General features: G+C 34.0%; 1 protein-coding gene and 1 pseudogene across 1 annotated transcript; one reads left to right on the top strand and one right to left on the bottom strand.

Annotated features, from left to right (window-relative positions):
• Positions 1-6,399: 6,399 nt before the first annotated feature.
• LOC138349315 (homeobox-leucine zipper protein ANTHOCYANINLESS 2-like) lies at positions 6,400-13,873 on the top strand. The gene is made up of 7 exons (XM_069299637.1): positions 6,400-6,657; positions 6,760-6,860; positions 7,124-7,184; positions 11,002-11,117; positions 11,222-11,618; positions 11,722-12,037; positions 13,767-13,873. Exons 1-7 carry the CDS (start codon positions 6,400-6,402, stop codon positions 13,871-13,873), a joined length of 1,356 nt encoding a protein of 451 aa, XP_069155738.1.
• A 470-nt stretch (positions 13,874-14,343) lies between these two features.
• Positions 14,344-20,222, bottom strand: part of LOC101265136 (remorin-like) — a 32,256-nt pseudogene continuing 26,377 nt past the window's right edge.

The following is a 20,222-nucleotide window of genomic DNA, read 5'->3' as shown; positions in this document are numbered from 1 at the left end:
GTACAATTTTGTTGATTCCTTGATTCTTCTCTCATAAGGTATTTGTCCATAATTCGAGGGTTGTTTATGGCGTATTTCTCGACAAAGGATGCTTTGGACTTGATCTACATATTTGAGGGTCGTTAGTGGCGTATTTCTCAAATTAAAATGATTTTCACTTGATCAACATAATTTGAGAGTAGTTAGTGACGTATTTCCCAAACTAAGATGATTTGGACTTGATCCACATAATTTGAGGGCTTCTAGTGAAGTATTGTAATATCTCGTTACTTGAAATAACTAATAATAAGCTAAGAAACCAAGAATAATCATTTTTGGAAATAAGTAGGGAAATCTGGATTTCCTAAGTGTAAAAGTGAGTTTTTGGTCATTTTCAAACGTCCACAACTCCCAGCTCAGGAGGAGTTAGTGTGAGTTATTTATGTGGTTTGAAATCCCTTGGACAGATCTTTATAAAGGCGCCGAGTTTGCGTATTTTCAATGTCATATAAGGGAGATATGCCTTTCAGAAGTTGGGTTGTTGGACTAGGGAAAGTCCAGTCCGAATTTTAGTAAGGGTGAAGTAATATTTTTACCCTACTATTTTCTAATTGTTTTAAGTGCTTAATTGGGTTAAAACCAAGTTTAAGTTCAGATTAAAAAATACTTTTTACTCTTAGGGTTTGGGAGAAAAGAGAAGATAAGAAAGAGAAGGGAGAAAAGAGCAAGATTTCACCAAGAACGCCAGTGAAATTCATCTGGGGTGATCCCTATCGAGGTATATGAGCTCTTTCTATGTTGGGTTCGTCACCCACACACCAACATATTTAATTCAACGGGTTTTGATTAGATTGAATGAAGAATATTGAGGTTTTTGATGAACAATTGTTTAATTCTTATTTTTTGGGTTGTTGCATATCTTTAGTTGTTTTGATTCGTGTTTTCAGACGGTTTTACGAGTCTAAACTATTAGGTATTGAAGTATTAGTGATCCTAAGTGTTTGGGGAAAGATATACGGGAGTTTAGAAGGTTTAGAGTTGAAAATCGCAGAAGAAAAATTGGAAAAAATACCGTTTGACAACCTTGGGTCGCCGCGCCTGCCAGTGCTCCTCAGGGCAGGCTTTGTCTGACAGGACCTGGCGTGCCGCTCCAGCCAAAGTGTCTCAGACCAGATTCTGTCTATCAGGCTCTAGCGCCCTGTGCCTCTCAGAGCGCCACCTAGAGACCCCATTTCCCCCCATCTTTTCGTAGGAGTTCCTATGTGATGTACCTACAATTCCTAGTCGATTCCAATACTCTAAAGTACATCTAAACATCATGAAATAATCCATAAACATGAGATCATGATCCTAAAATAAATAAGTTAAGAGTCAAGTCTAAAAGTTCAGAAGCAAGCCAAAGTAAATTCCTAGAGCATTCAAGAGTCTTAAACAAACATTTTAACTTTGTTTTAAGGTTCAAGCAATGAGTTGAGCAAAGGGTAAATGAGTTGAGTTAAGTTCTCAAAGGCTATAAGGAAACTAAGTATTCCCTAAGAGTTATGTTTCAAGTTAAGCAAAGAGTAAGAGCTGAGTTCATTTCTCGTTATAAGGGAACTAAGTACTCCCTAAAAGTTTATAAATGTTTTCACATTTAAGTTGAAGAGGAACTAAGATTTCCAAAAGAGTTTTGAGAAATAAATAGGGGAACTGTGATCCCAAGAGGGTTTTTTAAAGCTAAAATTGAGCAAATTATCTTAACCCAGAGGAAAGAGGTTATTTTAAAAGCATTATATAAAATATACTTTGGGAGTAGTATTGAGCACCGATGTTGGGATGAGAGTTCATATTAACTCAAGTCTCCATGTAAACCATGTAGCCATCATGGGTCTTAACGAGTCATACTTTTTAGATGATCACGTGAGGTTAGCCAGTGAATTCACTAGCTTGAGGATATTCTATGTGATGACAAAGTATATGACAGTTCTGGCAGCGTGGGTGAGACGTTGTATCACCACTTAGGCTCATAGTGGTGGTTGTCGGTTAGAGAAACTCCCATAGAATTACATTACTTTCATATATAAGTAAAGTTTAGTTTGCTATTGCATTTTCTTTGATGAACTGAGTTGCTTTACTGTTTTACAAACTTTATATGTATCACATGTGTTTTAAATTGCTTATATATATTCATTGAGTAGAGTAATTCTTGAGTTGAGTAGAGACAACGCAAGTTTATCTTATTCACATCAAGTTTAAGTCGTTATTTTTCTTTTCAAATCGCGTACTCGTACATTCAATGTACTGATTCCAGTTGGCCTACATCATTTTATGATGCAGACATAGGTAACTAGGATGAGCACGCAGCGGTTCGTTGATCCAATTTGAGCTCCAGAGTCAGTGGTGAGTCTCCTTGCATTTTGTAGGATTCATTTTATTGTTTCTAGCCTTCTATTTCAGAATGTTGTGGGGTCTGTCCCAACATTCAACAAAGTAGTTTTAAAGGCTTCATGGACAGATAGCCAGTTAGATTGTTCAGTTTGATGTCTTTTTTATCTTACATTTTGGATGCTCTAACTTTGAGACTCAAGTGCTATTTTGGCTAGACTAATACATAATGAGTATTTTCCTTTGAAATGTTCTTTACTGTTATATTAAGTTAAGTTAAGTCTTCCGCTGAGTTAAGTAAACCAGGCCAAGGGTTTGCTCAAGGCTAGCAATGGTCACCGAGTGTTAGTCCCGCCTTGGGTGTAGGCTCGGGGCGTGACAAATATTTATTGAATTAAGGTAATATGAATTTGATCACTTTACGAATATTCCATGAGGTTGTAGAATATTTGAGATATTCGTGATTGCTTTTCGAGAGAATATAGTACTTTTTATATAGGCATGAACTAGCATTTAAGGTTCAATTAAAATGATTTGGATTTGATCTCTTTATGATTATTCCATGAGTTTGTAGAATATTTAAGATAACCTAGATGCCTTTTCAAGGAAATATAGTACTTTTTATATAGCCATGAACTAACATTTAGAGTTCATGAGTAGCATCCAATAATTCTAATTGAAATTGTACACACTTTATAGGGTCTCAACTCAAATTAAACACGCCTTATAAGGTACTACAAAATTTCAATATTTACACAAAGTACTAGTTTACTTTGTTTAATATTCCTTATGTAAATGTAATTAATAATCATAGAGAAAATCCGGATCTTGAGTGAACCTCAAAGACATGTCAGCTTGGAGTTAATTCTTTCTATGGACACCAAACCAAATCTCAAGTCATTTTTTCTGGTTCATCAATTCTATTTGAGTTAATGGTTTGACATGTACACCTATATATATATATATATATATATATATATATATCTTACCAAATCTGGGGAGAAACTTGAAAAAATTATCAGAACACGTTGGGCCCAGAAGATAGTGTCATGTAGGTCGAAAAGGGTAGAAAATTATTTATAAAATATGTTTAGGAGGGGTAATATGACCTTAGTATAGTATGATTGTATTTCTGAGATTTCGGGCATCGGTTGGGCACTTATGCATTTTTCTTATCATTAATTAATTAATTTTATCTTATATTTTTTATGTTTAAATTTGGGAAAATGCATAAATACCTCCAAACCTATGCCTGAAATTTCGGAGACACACTTATATTATTCTAAGGTCATTTACCTCCTGAACTTATTTTAGAAATTATTTTCTTTTGGAACTACATGACACTATCTTCAAAGCCAGCGTGTGTTGACAATTTTTTCAAGCTATCTGGTTGATAGTTCCATGTAGGTTGAAAAGGGGTAGAAAATTATTAATAAAATAAATTCAATGTGATAATAGGACCTTCTTACGGGCATAGGTTGGAGGGATTACTTATGCATTTTCCCTTAAAGATAGAAACGGATCTCCAAATTTATACGCCGGATATTCTGTTCTTACCAAATTTGGAGTGTAGCTTTCCAAAATTTATTGACTTAACCATGGTTATGACCCTTGTTAATGTAATATAATCTTGACCTAAAACAATAAAAAATAAAACACATACTTTTTATCTAGAAATATACTTAACGAAACAGAGAATAGTATAACAGAGGGGAGCCAAGTTCTTCAAAGTGGGCACATTTCTCTTCCAGCATATCCAAAACCTCTAAGTGTATATAGATATTACTAGTCACATTTTCTTTATTACCATTCTAAAGTTGCTTCATTGAATTAATCAATCTGTTCTATTTTTGTGTCTACCTTTATATGTAAGCTATTAATCTGCTCTCATTTCATTTTCTTTTTGTTCCTGTTAGCAAGGTATTTGGGAAATTATAAAATTAAATTACTGTATAGGTACCCTTTATGTATCCATTTCATGTAAGTTGGCGGCGCGCATATACATACATATGCGCGCGCCTCACCAACAGTTGATGCATGCATGAGATCTTGAAATAAATAATATAGAGAGAAAAAGATCCATAGATCTCTTAGTTGCAGACTTTTTATAAATGTTTAAAATTACTTCGTGATTTTTTTGCATCAATTAAAAAATGTGCTGTTTCGTTTTTCATTTGTACACGACTTTGGGTTCAGACTATACCAGTGGACAAAAGTAGAAAAAATTTAATTTGTGATGTGTCTTTTTTTTTTTTCTTTTTTGGGTTGGGGGTTGCAAAATTTTGACCCATCGGGCCAGGTTTACTACATGTATGGAAAAAATTAAACCAAATAAAGTTGTTAGGCTAGTCCAAAGGACCAAACCAAGATCCAAAAACTAGGGACCCGTTTAGTCCCAAGTATTTTTTGGGAATATATTTGGAAAAAAATTGGGAAAATTTTGGTTTTTGGTGTTTAACAATATAACTTAGGTAAACTAGAGCTTCGTGAATGTATCTTGAGTTAATTTTGTGTTAAAATAGTTATAATGATGTTCTTAGGCAGTGTGTAAAGTTTTGTTAATTTTGGAGGTCAAACGTCCGAGAACGTCCATGACGTTCCGAAGATATGCCTTAGATTGTGCTTGTGTATCTTCATGTGTTTTAGTGAGTTTTACGTGTTCGATTTGATTGAAATTGGTGGGGATGTTCCGAAGACCTAGACGACTATGTTTAAGGGTTTAACGTCCGGGTACGACCTCACCTAGGACCCACGAGGGGCCCTAGAGAAGGGACCATGATTCAAACCCAAAACTGCCTAGACAAATGTTTTTGCCAAAAATTCCAAGTTCCCATATACTAGAAAAAACTAGTTTTTGAGAACTTGAAAAATGTTTGATAACTTTATATATATATATATATATATATATATATATATATAGAGAGAGAGAGAGAGAGAGAGAGAGAGAGAGACTGTTACTATGTCCTTCGGAAAAGTTCATATTCTAATTTGAATGACAATATTGAGAAAAAGGCACAATTTTTTTAATATATTGTAATTTATAATCTAATCAAACTAATATGCATCAATGTATTGTTCTTTCCCTTGTAATTATTTTGATGTTGTTGATTATTGTCAATTATGTTATAAGGTCATTATGGATGGAGCATATTCATTATAAATAGATACTACAAATTTGTGGATATTTTTAGTAGTTTTTAAAACTTATAGATATAAATCATATTTGTAAAATAGTCACATATCTTTGGAAAAACTTGGGACCAAACACTGGGTGTTAACTTAGAATTATTTGACAAAAGTACATTAATTGGAACTTAGAGCAAACGATAGCTAGACGTTGGTGGCTCTTCCCCGGGTTGTTTCCTCTAATGTTTTGTTGGTTTGTAACTTTATGCTATAATTATACACCCTGCAAATTCATGAATGGAGCTTTTGTGATATCATTGAATTTTTTCTAAGAAACTTTAATATAAGATTAAAATTTTTATGATAAAACAATATTTTAAGATTCACAAATAAAAAATATTTGGATAAAAATGTATTTTGTCTTTTAATAATCTCATTCATTATGAATCTAAATTAGATAAAGTCAATGAATTGGAATAATCCATGTTTTGATTTTTTTTTTAATGGAATTGATCTGGTTCTCTTTTGTTGGTTCGTTTATAAGTTTCAATGTATTTTTAGTGAATATTGAAATTCTTTTTTATCTTTACCCAGTAATGCTTGAGGTCTTTTTGCTTACATTCAATAATAATAATAACAAAACGTACATGGTTTTATGATTTTAAATCTCAAGAATAGAGACTTGATTATTTGATAAAAAGCTTACAATCTCTTAATTATTTATTTTGTGTGAATCTAGTTTATATTTCTTTGGCCTCAAACAAATTTGCATCTTGTGTCACCAATAATAATGAAAATTACGTGTAGACTTCAAATACATTCGAATTAAACCATGTTTTTTATTCAAGCTTATCTTAGATTAATAATAATTATCATAAGTAGTAGAAGTTTTTATATTGATCAGTTTCATTTGTTGAAATAGTGGAGGAAATGGAGTATGATAAAATGGTGTTGATGAATCATTCTTTGGCTGCCATGAATGAGCTGCTAAAGTTGGCCATGATTGATGAAACTCTCTGGGTCAAAAGCTTGGATGGAAGTGTAGAGACACTAAATGTTGAGGAATATGCGCCATTATTCACCCAGTTTAATTGCATGAAATTTAGAGATTTCAGAACGGAAGCCACAAGAGAATCTTGTACCATGATTAATAATAGTCCGACTTTAATGGAGATAATGATGAATAAGGTACATAACCTCTCCATCTTATAGTCAGTGCTTTTCTTCCCCTTTTCTTATGTTTAACAGATTTATTTGATTTTTGCAATGTATATGTTTTTCTACATGTAGAATCTATGGGTGAAGATGTTCCCATGCATTATTGGAAAAACATCTACTGTTGATGTGATTTCAAATGGTATAGGTGGAAGCAAGAGTGGTATTCTAAATGGGTATTTCTTTTTTTTTTATATATATCATTATTTGTTATTTTTCTAAGAAGTTAGGCATCTCATTTATCCTATTATTCCATGCACTAAGAGTTTGAAAGTATTGATTTGCAGATTAACACTGAAATACAAATGATTTCTAATTTGGTTTCTGTTCGAGAAATAACATTTTTGCGCTACTGTCACTAGTATGCGAAAGGTATTTGGGTTATAGTGGATGTCTCCGTTGACTTGATAAAAAAAAGTGCAAAACAATGTGAAATTAGGAATTGTCAAAGGTTTCCTTCTGGCTGTGTTGTGCAAGATCTGCTTGATGGTTACTCAAAGGTAATTAAACTTAAACTGTGTTTTTATTTTGCTTCCCATGTAGACCTCCAAAGTTTCTCTAAATTTAATGATCTATTTTTCTTAGTTTGCATTGATTTGTTTTTATTGATTTATTTTTTAAAAGTAAGGTCTGTAGACACACAATAATGTTTTGCTCTATTTTGGTGGATATTGTCGGGCTGTCGCCTCATTCATTATTTAGGGTTTGAAGTATTTCTTCTCTTCACAACTGTTTGTCCTTGGTGTGTTTTGAGAAGTATTCAGTAGGATAATGTTATGACCTCAATCCAGATCAAAATCCAATAACATAATTTAAACAATCAACACAACAAGTTTTTTGGGGCAATGTTCTGTTATATGTCGAAACACAAATATTGAACTCTAATGAACAAGAAATACTATATATTAAAAAAAACAAGTTAATAGTGAGCTCAATTAGTGATAAAATCTGCAGAAGAAAAAGATGAGGAGAGAACCAGACTTCGTTAGATGAGAAGAGAAAGAAATTTGACTGAAATTAACAGATTTCAGTTAGCCTTCTCACTCCTATGTGATGATGTGTACATATATAACCGTCCATCCATGTGACACAATCTCGTTCCTTGAACTTTATTTAAATGAAATAAATCTTGACCCTTCAGTCTTTTATTTTTCCTGTAAGTGGCTTTCTTTTCCGAGTTCAAATCTTGATTATAACAACATTTTATTAGCTAGGGTTGATATCATAACATACCCCTCCCCCTCTCCCATGTAGCATCTTCAGTTTGAAGGTTTCACCATTGAACTAACTAACACCTTTATAGAAATAAGATTGATCTGCTTAACTATTTGCCTCTGTAGAATGGCAACACGATGAACTGACCATCAACTTCAGTGTTAGGCAGAGATGACTGAACCACAACCACTACATTATTGTCCACTTTCTTTTTGAGTAATGGGACATGGAAAATAGGGTGGACCTTAGATTCAAGTAATAATTAATACTAGTTTGTAAGCCACATTACCAATCTTAGTAATAACCAGATAGAGACCATAGTGTTTAGAGTTGCGCTTAAGGTTCCTTATTAGTACTAGTGATGTTTGTCTGTATGGATAGAACTTCAAATATACTAAATCACCAACTGCAAACTCTCTATCAATCCTTCTATAATCAACAAATTACTTCATCTTGGCTTGAGATGCATGTAAGTTATCCTTGAGATATTGTAAAAATTTGTTGCCTCTGTATGATCACATCTTCAAAAGTTTGCACTACATTTTCTAATAAAGGACTGATACATAGCTGAGGGGGTGTATACCCATAAAGAGCTTTACAAGGGATACACTTCAACCCTGTATGAAAATTAGTAATATACCACAATTCAGCAAAAATAGCCATTATTTCCACGGGTTAGGCTTGCTTACCACCATGTATCTTAAGTAGTTTTCCCAGCACTTGTTAACCCTTTGTGTTGTACCATCACTTTAAGGGTGATAGGCAGAACTATAATTGAGTTGAGTGCCCAGTAAGTTGAATAAAACTCACCAAAAATTGCTCAGAATCACTTTGTCCTACCAATCACAATAGATTCTAGAGTGCCACATAGGCTATGTATTCTTTTGCTAAAGATACAACCAACCATAGCAGTAGTATATAGGTGTGATAGTGCTATATGAAGTGGGCATACTTCTTAAATTTGTCAACCACCACTAATATGACATCCTTAGACTAAGACCTTCCACAAAGTCCGTCTAATATGACATCATGCTTGATTTGGAATAAGGGTTGCAACAATCCCGAATAAATTGCATTATCATCCTTATTCTTATTACATACATTACAACTGAAAATCATAATCTTTAACCATAACCTTTATCTTTGGCCAATAGAAGAGTTGTTATCGCCTTTTCAATTTACCTATCTGAATGACCACTAAGGGAGTGTCACGGAATGAAAAAATGAGTTGTTGTCAGAGAGTCCCGTGAGATCCTACATATATCTTGTCCTTGTTCTGTAATATTCCAGCTGAGTAGTTCAATAAATTGGGTCCATGGGAATTTATTGCTAGTAGTGTAAGAATGTCTTGGACATGAGCATCCTCTATATAACTCCCAATAATCTTTTGTATCTAAGTTGAGGTGCAATTGCTTACGATTGAGGGTGGCAAAATGGGTAAATAATATGGATATCCATTCATATTACCTATTTTAAATGAATTGGTATCCAACTCATTTAAAAATTGGTAAAAAAACGAGTAGTACACATATTTTAGGGGATGTGGGTGGAGGTAGGGGGATGGTGTGGTAATTTATTTTAAAGAAAAATTTAATGACAAAAATTAGTTGTTTTTTGGATGGGGTGTGGGGGGGGGGGGTAGGGGTTGGGTGGATTTTTATTTTTATTTTTGTTACATTTTTTGGGAGGTTGGGGCTGGGGCTTGTAGGGGGTGGTGGAGTGAAGTGATAAAAAAAATAATCTTTTTTTTTGTTCTTAAATCTTTAAACAAGATCTCTAATATAGTATAGGTAAATATGATTATCCATATTATCCATTGGGTAATTCCTTTTTACCCATTTAAAATATGAGTCGAGTCGGAGAACTTACCCACTTTTATTTTATTAATTTTTTGATCGACTCATATTCGACTCGACTGCTCGTTTGCCACTCCTACTTATGACCACTAAATTTTGATCATCCAAAGGATCCATCCCTTCTTGTTTCATAGACAAGGCATCAACTACTTTATTTTCTGCACCTTTCTTGTATTGAACCTCGTAATCAAGCCCTAACAGCTTGGTTAAATCCTTCTTATGAATAGTCGAGCTTATCTTTTATTACTGCACATATTTTAAGCAATGATGGTCAATCTGCACCATGAAGTGCTTGAACAGTAGATAGTGTCTCCACTTATCCACAACACTTAACAAAGCCATGTACTTCTTCTCATAAATAGACTTCCCTCGGTGGTTGGGTGCCAACATCTTTCTAAAATAAGCAATTTGTCTTCCCTTCTGCATAAGTATTGGACCTATGCCTCCATGATATTAGCATCAGTCTCAACGACCAACTCCTGTGAATAGTTAGGAAGTGCGAGCACATGTGTGGTGCTCATAGCTGTCTTAAGGGCTTCAAATGCTATTATTACTGCCTCTAGATCTCATTTGAAGGTGCATCCTTTTTTAACAAATCAGTGAGGGGCCTATTGATAGTACTATAATTAACAACATACTTCCTGTAGTAGCCAGTAAGACCAGTGAATCCTCCAAGTGCTTTGAGTGTTTTTGGTCTGTGCCACTCGACAATGGCTCTAATTTGGGAGGATCCGTAGCTATACCTTTCCTAGTAAGAACATGCCCCAAGTAGGATAATGTTATGATGTCAATCGAGATCAAAATCCAATTACAAAATTTAAACAATCAACACAACAAGTTTTTTATTAGCTAGATTGAGATCATAACAGATACATTAAAAGTGGTATCCTAATAATTCTAACCTTATATTGGCATTTTATGTTTGAAAATGATTCTATAATTTACACTATCATCTAATTTCATAATGCAACACCTTTTGTTAGAATGATTAGTATAACTGACCATTAGAAATGATATTATCGAGGGGTATTATATATCTTGAATTTACGAATTTATGGTCTTTGTATGAAAGTAATACATTTTTATTTTTATTTCTAATACATAAGTTACTTTAATGTATATTTCTCTCATCTCCACAGCAGATGGTTGATATTACACACCTTTCTTGGGCTGTATTTTGTGCATTAGTTTTCATGAGTATACTAATTCATTTAGTGGTCTTGTAAAATTGATGTAATATTTTCAGGTAACTTGGATCGAGCACATGAAGTATAATGAAAATGTTGTCCACCATCTGTATCGCCCTATGGTCAGGTCTGGTCTTGGTTTTGGCGCACAAAGGTGGATGGCTACTTTGCAAAGGCAATATATGTTTTTGGGATCAATGAGGTTATTCAGTGACCCCAAAGGTGACAATGCATGTCCCATTATTGTTCCATTTGTTTAAACTTTTGATTACTAACAAGAATTTTGGATTCTGATGAGGTTTTATTTGTGGCAGTTGGTTTAAATGGTGAGAAAAATGTAGGAAAGTTGGCGCAATGCATGACTCACAACTTCTGTGCAGGGGTTTGTGGAACCGCTCATCAATGGCAAATAGTTCAATTAGCAAAGGGTAAAGATGTTAAATTGATGAAGAGAAATAATATCAGTGACCTCGGTGAACCTAATGGTATAGTGTTGAGTGCCACAAAGACCATCTGGTTGCCCGTGAAACATCAACGCTTGTTTAAATTCCTTATAGATGAACGAACGAGGAGTCAATGGGATGTCTTCTCCAATATTGGTGATTTCATGAAACTAGTGGTCTACATTCCCAAGGATCACAACATTGATAATAACATCTCTGTTTTTCAAGCTAATGTGAGTGATTGATTATTGTATTTTTGAAAAACATGACAGTATCAGTTCTTTTTGACTAATCATTGATTTATAAATAAAATATTATGTTGGTTTGGACTTGTAGGGGCATGGCACCAGTACTAATCAAAATAACATGATGATCTTGCAAGATACTTTCACGGACGCAACAGGATCCCTTGTAGTATATGCAAGAATGGATTCACTAGCAATGAATGTGGTGAAGAAAATAGGGGACCCTTCTAGTGTGGCTCTCTTTCCATGTGGAATTGCAATTGTGCCCGATTCTTTTCAAGATTGTAATGATAATGTATTCTATGGTGGATCGCTTGTGACTATTGGGTTGCAAATGTTGGTTAAACCCTTCCAAAATAAAACGCACACTATAGAGTCAGCCAAAAATGCAAATGGAATCATCAAAGGTATAATTAATGGGATCAAAACTTCTCTCAAGTGCAAGTGATAATCCAAGACAAAATGCATTACTTCTTTTGAGTCGATGGAGTTAGCTTTCATCTCATTGTTGAAGATTAAGAGATAGCTTGTTTTAGCTATATATGTTTTTTTGTTCAAAAGATGAGATACTAGACAAATTTGTGTTCCTTTTTTCATCCTGAACTGAATAATGTTTGTTTACATAGACATTCTCATTTTTGGTGGTTTACTGCTCGTTTGACTTTGTTATACTATGTCATGTCTTAATCTCCAATCAACTTGATAATCGAATAAGTGAATTTGGTATAGGTCTGACCGTCTGAATCTCGAATTTGGTGGTAAATTCTACCATTTAAGTGTGATAACATATATGGTCAAGTGTCATGGTGCAGTACTACTCTTGTTATCATTTTCTTATGTTAATCATGAAATTGGATATTTAGCATATAATTTTCATCATGTTCTTCCACCAAATCAACCAGCAGGGCGTGTTTGTTTTGGCTGAAACTCAAGTTACTCTCTACTTTGTGATAAGTTATGTTTTTTTGAACTACGTAGTTGTTAGTATTTTCAGCATATGCTATAGAAGCGCGGTGAAAAAGATCTTATTAAATTCATGATGCGATCCTCTCTTTCAAACTACACTAGGGATCGCAGTAAGCTGTTGTTGTGTCTCTTCGCATGGATGTGTTACCAATTCCTCTCAGGTTCCTTCCCAGGTTGTGATAGCAATGCAAGTAGTTAGATGATTACACATGTATAAACACATAACACAACTTTATATTTTTGATAAACAGTTCCAAGTTTCTCATGACAACATTAAGCTCGTTACAATTAGATATAGGGCTGCTACGGATTGATGTACTGTCATAAAATTTAATTGGAAGTATTGTAGCCTTCTTGGATCAAGTTTAAAGAATGTTGAGATAGAATTAACTTCATCTGTGATGGTATCAAAAATTGAGAAAAGAACTTATCCAATGGAAACATAGGGAATAAAACTGCAGAAGGTGTAAGGTAAGCATAAGGTGGCATGGGATAAGCTTGTAGCTCCCTAAAGAAGAAGGAGGACAAGGTTTCAGATATTTAGAAGGCGTATCGAATGCCCTTTTTGCCAAACCACGGTGGACTTTCAGAACATCGACCTCCTCACTATATAGCACTAATATGTACAAACTTAACAAAGGAAAGTGTTGTAAGTTGTAATATTGATAAACGAGCCGATAAATAAGTCGGATGCTTGTGTAGGTTGTCCACGTTACACCCCCTTGGGGTGTGGCTCTTCCTAGATTCTATGTGAGCATAAGAGGCTTCATGCACCGAGGTGCCTATTATTTAATTTACCTTTAGTATTTGAAGAATAATCCTTTATGTTGAGATCCATTATCTAAAAAGGTTATGTATAAATAGGTGGTCTCGGATAGCACAACATTTGGCTGGACGAACGGATATTCTATCTAAAGAAAGTTGCCAAAAAATCAGAAAATTTAGATGGAGTATCTTCTCCTTCCAGAAATTCTAGTTTGGACTCGTTTGCGCACGTGATAGAAGGTTCATCATTCTTAGCAGATACAGATCACTTGCTGTATTATTCGATGAGTGGCTTTAGCTAAGATCAATTTAATGATCAAAACTCAGATCTTTCCAAGAAAAATGTTTGTCAAAACAATATAGAGTTCTCAGATGCTTTCATGCATGATTTATTTATGAGTGAAGGGGTTGACAATGAAATAGTAGATTATGATATGTTTCAAGCACAACGCGACTTTGAAGATCACATGTCTGCTGCAAATGGATTTGACGAATTGTACGTTATCTGGTGAATTCAACATAAATAGTGATGTGATTAATGTGATATGAGTCATTTACATAAACATCTTTAGGGATAAATTACTTCCTATTAAATTGTTATTGTATAGTTTCCCCTTAAGCATGATACTGCAGTCTGCAGTTATATCTTTCTGCGGTAATATGACAATCACGGTAAGCACACAAGAACCTTGTAATAAGGGATTCATTTTTTGTGTCTAATTTCAATTCTTTTGAAATAAGGGGCTTCTTTTGGAGTTGGCCACATTGCTAATGTAGTAGGTTTCTATCAATACAATTTCAGAGATAATTTTCACTAGTTTTTATATACACTCGAATAAATTGTGTTATGCATCGTAATAACGAAAGCAATAGATTCCACAAGGCATCAGCACACAATGTTTCTAATGCAAAGAAATTCTCAATCCACAAAGTTCACTATACGACTTCTATAACCAATGATACAAATCTAATACTTTCCACTTCAGAAACATCCAAGGATTGGTTTCTTCGGAGAACTTCCAGTGGCCCGACATTTTGCAGCTATCTCCTCAGCGGTAAGAAGATCTTCTCCACGTTAAGCTTCAGTTATCACTCTTTTTTCTTCTGCTGACTTGTGGACTAGTTTTACAATCTTGTTTTTCAGTTTCTCGATGTACTCGACCTTCTTTTTCAACAATTGCTCCTCTCACCCACAAGACGTGTAAGCCTAAAACAACCACAAATATGCTTCGGAAGCTAAAATGTTATGAACAAGATGGTACATAGAAATTGTAATTGATGGTGATTAGCAATCGCGACCACAAATATGGTTATTAAAGACAAGGATATGGTTTTTGAGGCATCAACACATATGACTTGTATTAACTAGTATCAAATGGAACCATCGGTAAATGGAAAGTGAACAACTACACATGATTAGTCCAACAACATTATTTGTTGAGAATCCTGAAACTTATATTCCGGAAATTTCAGTAGGGTAATAGACCCTAGTTAGGTTGAATTGTTTGTACAACACGAGTCTGCCACAAGATAATGAATTAGTGATAATGTGAGCGAGCATTGATATTCATAATCTCCAAGCATTTAATCTAAAACTTGTCATAATATTTAATAATGATAAGTTTTAGTCTGTTTTATGGTATGGCTTGTTCGTTCCCATGAATCACCATATTATGATAATCTAAAACAATTAACTAATTACATGATAATGTCCATCCTTAACGTATACAAATACACTAGTCTCCAGGAACGTGTGTTGCACGTTTAATCCACATGATAATGTATTCATTTCATCTTCTACACAATTAATAAATTTTAAGGGGTCATGCTATTTTCCCTTCAATGACAAAAGAATCACATTCAAAGGAGTTGGACCCAGTTAATTTCACAAAGTCTTTAATCAAGAAACTAGATAAGCCCTTCATTTTAAAATGTTGAAGAAGATGACAATATAAATATAAACTTGGAATTGAAGCTTTAAAATATAGTCAAAGGATCAAGCTCAGAACTATTTGATTAAAATTTTAGGGTGCGTACAATATGGCCAATTTGGTATATATGAATAATACAAACCGAATAAATTTAAATTTTCTTGCGGATAGTCTATTGATAAGGGTAAGAACGCTTGACTATAAGTTAATCATTCTTAGGGTTCAAACACGAGACTTTTGTGTAAGAGTTGATGAATCTCATTCATCTCAATGGACGCGTGCATACACACGCATGCACGCATAGATTGAAATTAATTTTAAATTGTTAATTGTATACTTACTATGATTCATGTCATCTATACTTTTTGTATGAGATACGTTGCACGTGTCTAGACGCTAGTTTGTATGTATGTATATATATATATATATAACAAATGCATCTTATAAATTGTGTCAATAAGTTATCTTATTTAATTTGCAGGTTACCTTGTGTCAACAACGGCACATTTCAAGTTAGATTTTAAACAAGATCACTCTCAATTTGCTTCAAGAGCATATGGTCATGCTATTTTCCATTCAATGATTGAAGAATCACATTAAGGGGTCAAGTGTACAAAGATAAGGAGTTGGACCTACTTAAATTCACAAAGCCTTTAATCAATAAATTCGATAAGCCTTTCATATTTTAAAATGTTAAAGAAGATAATGATCAAAATATGGACTTCAAATTGAAGCTTTAGAATATAATCATAGGATCAAGGGTGTGAAATAACTCCTCAAAAGTGTTTCTCCTGTACTGTTCACTCAAACATAGATTTTAATGGTGTTTTTCTTATTAATATCTTAGTTGTCCTTCTTGTCACATCCAGCCCCCCTCCCTTTATTTCTTTATTTGAGTACAGTGTCTTAAATGTTGGTATTAATTAAGTTCAAAACTTCTTGAAAGAAAAATTATCAATATGTTCAAGGAATAACTCCTAATATGAGTGTTTCTCAACTCTCCAATATTTTAGAAAATCAAACTGTTACAAAAACAACTAGCCAATAATTTATTATTGATAAATCAATAAGTTTTTTAGATGGAATATCTTTTGGAATCGTTTGCACACATGATAAAAGGTTCATTATTCTTAGCAGATACAGATTATTTGTTGTATTATTCGATGAGTGGCTTTAGCTAAGATTAATTTAATGATCAGAACTTTGATATTTCCAAGAATAATTTTTGTTAGAACAATTTAGAGTTCCTAGATGCTTTTGATAGAATGTGTGCGTCCACTACCAGTCAACAGACCAGGTCCCTTGATTGAACAAGAAAGATATCGCAAAGTAAGTAACAACAATAATAAAACACAAGCAGTTTACGTGAAAACATCCTTGCTCAAGGGAGTAAATCATGACCTGTTGCACAGATTTTCAACTGCTTCACTAATCTTTCTTAAGCAAAAGTGAACCCAGTTACAATCAATGTGAAAAAAAGTTTATTAATCTCACGATCAAGTAATCACATTATTACTTGAAGAGCCTAAGCAGATACAACACTTCCAACTAAAAGTTATCACCCCTGGACAACTTAGACTTTTTCTAAGAGGATACAATACTGCCCACTAAATTAGTTAACTCTAATAATTTGGACGTTTGCACCAAACGACTATCTGATTTTTTTATAGATGTAGGATCAGATTTACAACATATGTTCAGATGAATTAATCCTAAGACCACTAAGCTTGCAGCTTTATCTAATTTAAGTTTGATCTTGAGGATGAATCTTCACTTGAGTATTAGCCTTTGCAAGAGTTCTTCAAAGCTTTTTTAAGTTTCAAAAACCAAGGTTATGACTATTGGACATTAGGTTAATGAAGAATAGTCACAACCTTTGAGACCATACCATTGGTCGAAGTTTCTGCCCTTTCTGCCATAGTTGGAGACTATGCACCAACCAACTGTACTTTTTCTAACCTGGCAGTAGAGAGTGTGTTACACTATGGACCAGGTCCCTTTACAAGGTCCCTGAGTTTGTCAAATCATCAGTTGAGATTGTGCACCAATTGTTTGTACTTTTTCCAGCCTGGTAGTGGAGAGAATATATCGCACTATGGACCAGGTCCCTGGGTTTGTCAAATCATTAAAATCATAAATAACATTTCCCCCTTTTTGGTAATGGCAAACCATACACTAGTGTCGACAATTTCTTCCCCCTATCGAGTAGACACACTCCCTATGTCAAATCCAGGTTTACCCCCTAGATGTAACTGGCTTCATCGTCCTTTTCAAGGACTAAGACTAGCCTCTTAGTCTCATGTCATTTCATTCATAGGTTGAAAAAAGCAGAAAAATTTAAAACTTTCATTATCACTACTTGGAGGTTATATAGACCTCTACATACATATAATATATATTCATATCGAGTATAGATAGACCCTTCATATAGGAATGTTACATAGACTTCTACTTTTATTGCACATACATATATAAAAATATAGAAATAGTCTCAACGATTGCATCATCTCATACCATCTAAAACGGATATCACAATATGGGCATAACCCTTACATCAATTTAACATGACCATGTATAGGTCATACGAAAGTAAAATATTCAAATAACAACAAAAGGAATGATAGACTCAATAATATCATAACAAAATCCAAAGTTACAGGACGGGATTGCCCTCAAAAATTGAGGACCTACCCTACTTGGATGAAAGGAAGAATCCAAGCCTTCAACCATGTCGCCTCCCAAAATCTTCAACGTCCGGAACCTAAAATGTTTGGGAAAAGGGAGGAAAATGGGGTTAGTACACTACATGTACTAAGTATGAGATCTTATGCACATACACAAGCAAAACATGCGAAAAGGGACTTTTTAGTCAAAACATGCCATTTTACCCCTTTAGGGACTTAATGCAAAGTCAAGTAAGTCATATCAATCAACCAACATGCTTACTATCATACAAGTAATAATTATCCCAACATACTTGAAAACCATGATTTACTACAACCCTAACATCAAGGAACAATATTACAAGAATGAATTAGAGTTAAACATATCATCATAAGCAAGACAACTAATCGCAAGTCCTTATTAAATCAACAAGTGTAACGACCAAGCAAAACCCCATAACCTTACTCAATCAACTATCCTCAACAAGAAAACATGACCAATGCCAAACTTTACATATCATGACATTCAGGCTTGCATTTCATCACATATTATCATTATAATCCAAGGCACATCCATAAATGAACTAATCAACATATAAGATCAACAATGTGGTATGTTCATCATATATACATTATATATTGTCATAACATAAACATATATAAGAACGTCTTCTTAAGACTCACTTCAAGGCTAACTAGTGCAATGTCTAGGTAGAGTCCCATACCCCTACCTAGAGTAAGCTAGACCCCTTAGGTTATCCAAGTTAGAGTTCAAGTCCTTTAATTCGTTTGACCTTTTGGGAACATCTTGCCCTAACCGACATAGACCACATGAGCTAGTGTGGAATCCGGTGTCATAAAACCCTACACCGGAAGAAGGCGGACTACTTGACAAGGTAGTACCAAAACATGAAACGTAGCAACTACTTGGATCCACTAGCGAGTATTACTATGGGGGAAACATAGTTCAAGTACTAGGAGATTTTGTTGGGACCTCTTTATATGCCATGCATTATAGTATCCAATCTCGAGAGTAATGTAGTGTTCCTACCTTCCCTATGTGGGAAAGAACACTCCTCTATCTAGTTCACTCGGTGCTAAGCTTGAGTCCCTTTTTGAAATGTCTTTAAGCCTTTATTATCAATCATAACTTAATTTAGGCCATAGGGTCTACCCCTTGTATAATCATCATCATCAATAGCTCAATAATAATTGTATGAGTATAAGTTCTTTCATCACAATTCATATAAGTGAGGTTAACACATTAACATATCATAGCATATTAAGGCACATTGATAGTTTTTACCATCCTTATATCACATACACCTTAATCAACCTCACAACATAGTCAAGACATTTCAATTCAACATCATACCACCCTATAATCCTACTATAAAGCATACTCCACTGTTATATCATCAATGTCTTACCATCAACCCATAACTCAAACCAACTCGGGGAGTAACATCATTACATAATTATAACCAATAAGATAACAAGGCCAATTGCATCTCTAGAACACAATTCAATTTTAGATCACAAGTTGAGACAAAATACATAGGCTAATTTCACATTGTAATTCATAACCTAAATCACATCTCAAGAAGTAGCATGATAGGCCTATAATTCATCTTAATTTAATCATAATAACACCATAGGAAGTAATTACTCAACAACCAATTCAATTGAATGATGACAATACAATGTAAGTCAAGATCACTACCTAGGGTTAGGGTTAGAGGATCATATTCTTCAATTTAGATCAAATCATCAACAATTACCCTAAACAATTTGAATTAGATGTTAATCTAATCAATATAACCCTAAGAATTCATTAACAAATCAATCCATAACTTCAATTTCGTAATCGAATGAAACCCATAAGAAAACTCAACTTTTTGAAATCTATTTTGAAGGAACCCTTTGAGGAAAGAATCTCAAAGGTGAATAGAACCCATACCTTAATGTTTTGTTAAGAAGTGAAGATGAATCCACCCCTTTTCAACCCCAATTTACCTCCCAAGGTAAGCTACGATGGAGTCTTCCAATTAGAGAGAGAAAGAAGAGAGAAGGAAGAGAGTTTATTTGAGAGTTTCCTTTAGGTTAATGAGGGTTAAAGGTATTTATAGTGGGTCTTAATTAAATTAATTAGTCTCTCTTTAATCCCTAACTAACCCCTAAACCACTTAATTAATTAAATAAAATCATTTAGAATTTGGCAATGAAACTCGACCCTCATAGATGAGACCTCGATCGACGGTCCGTCT

The sequence above is a fragment of the Solanum lycopersicum genome, chromosome 6, assembly GCF_036512215.1.
Source record: "Solanum lycopersicum chromosome 6, SLM_r2.1".
Lineage (NCBI taxonomy): Eukaryota > Viridiplantae > Streptophyta > Magnoliopsida > Solanales > Solanaceae > Solanum > Solanum lycopersicum.
Note: the sequence above shows the minus strand (reverse complement) of the source record. Positions and strands in the feature narration are given on the sequence as shown.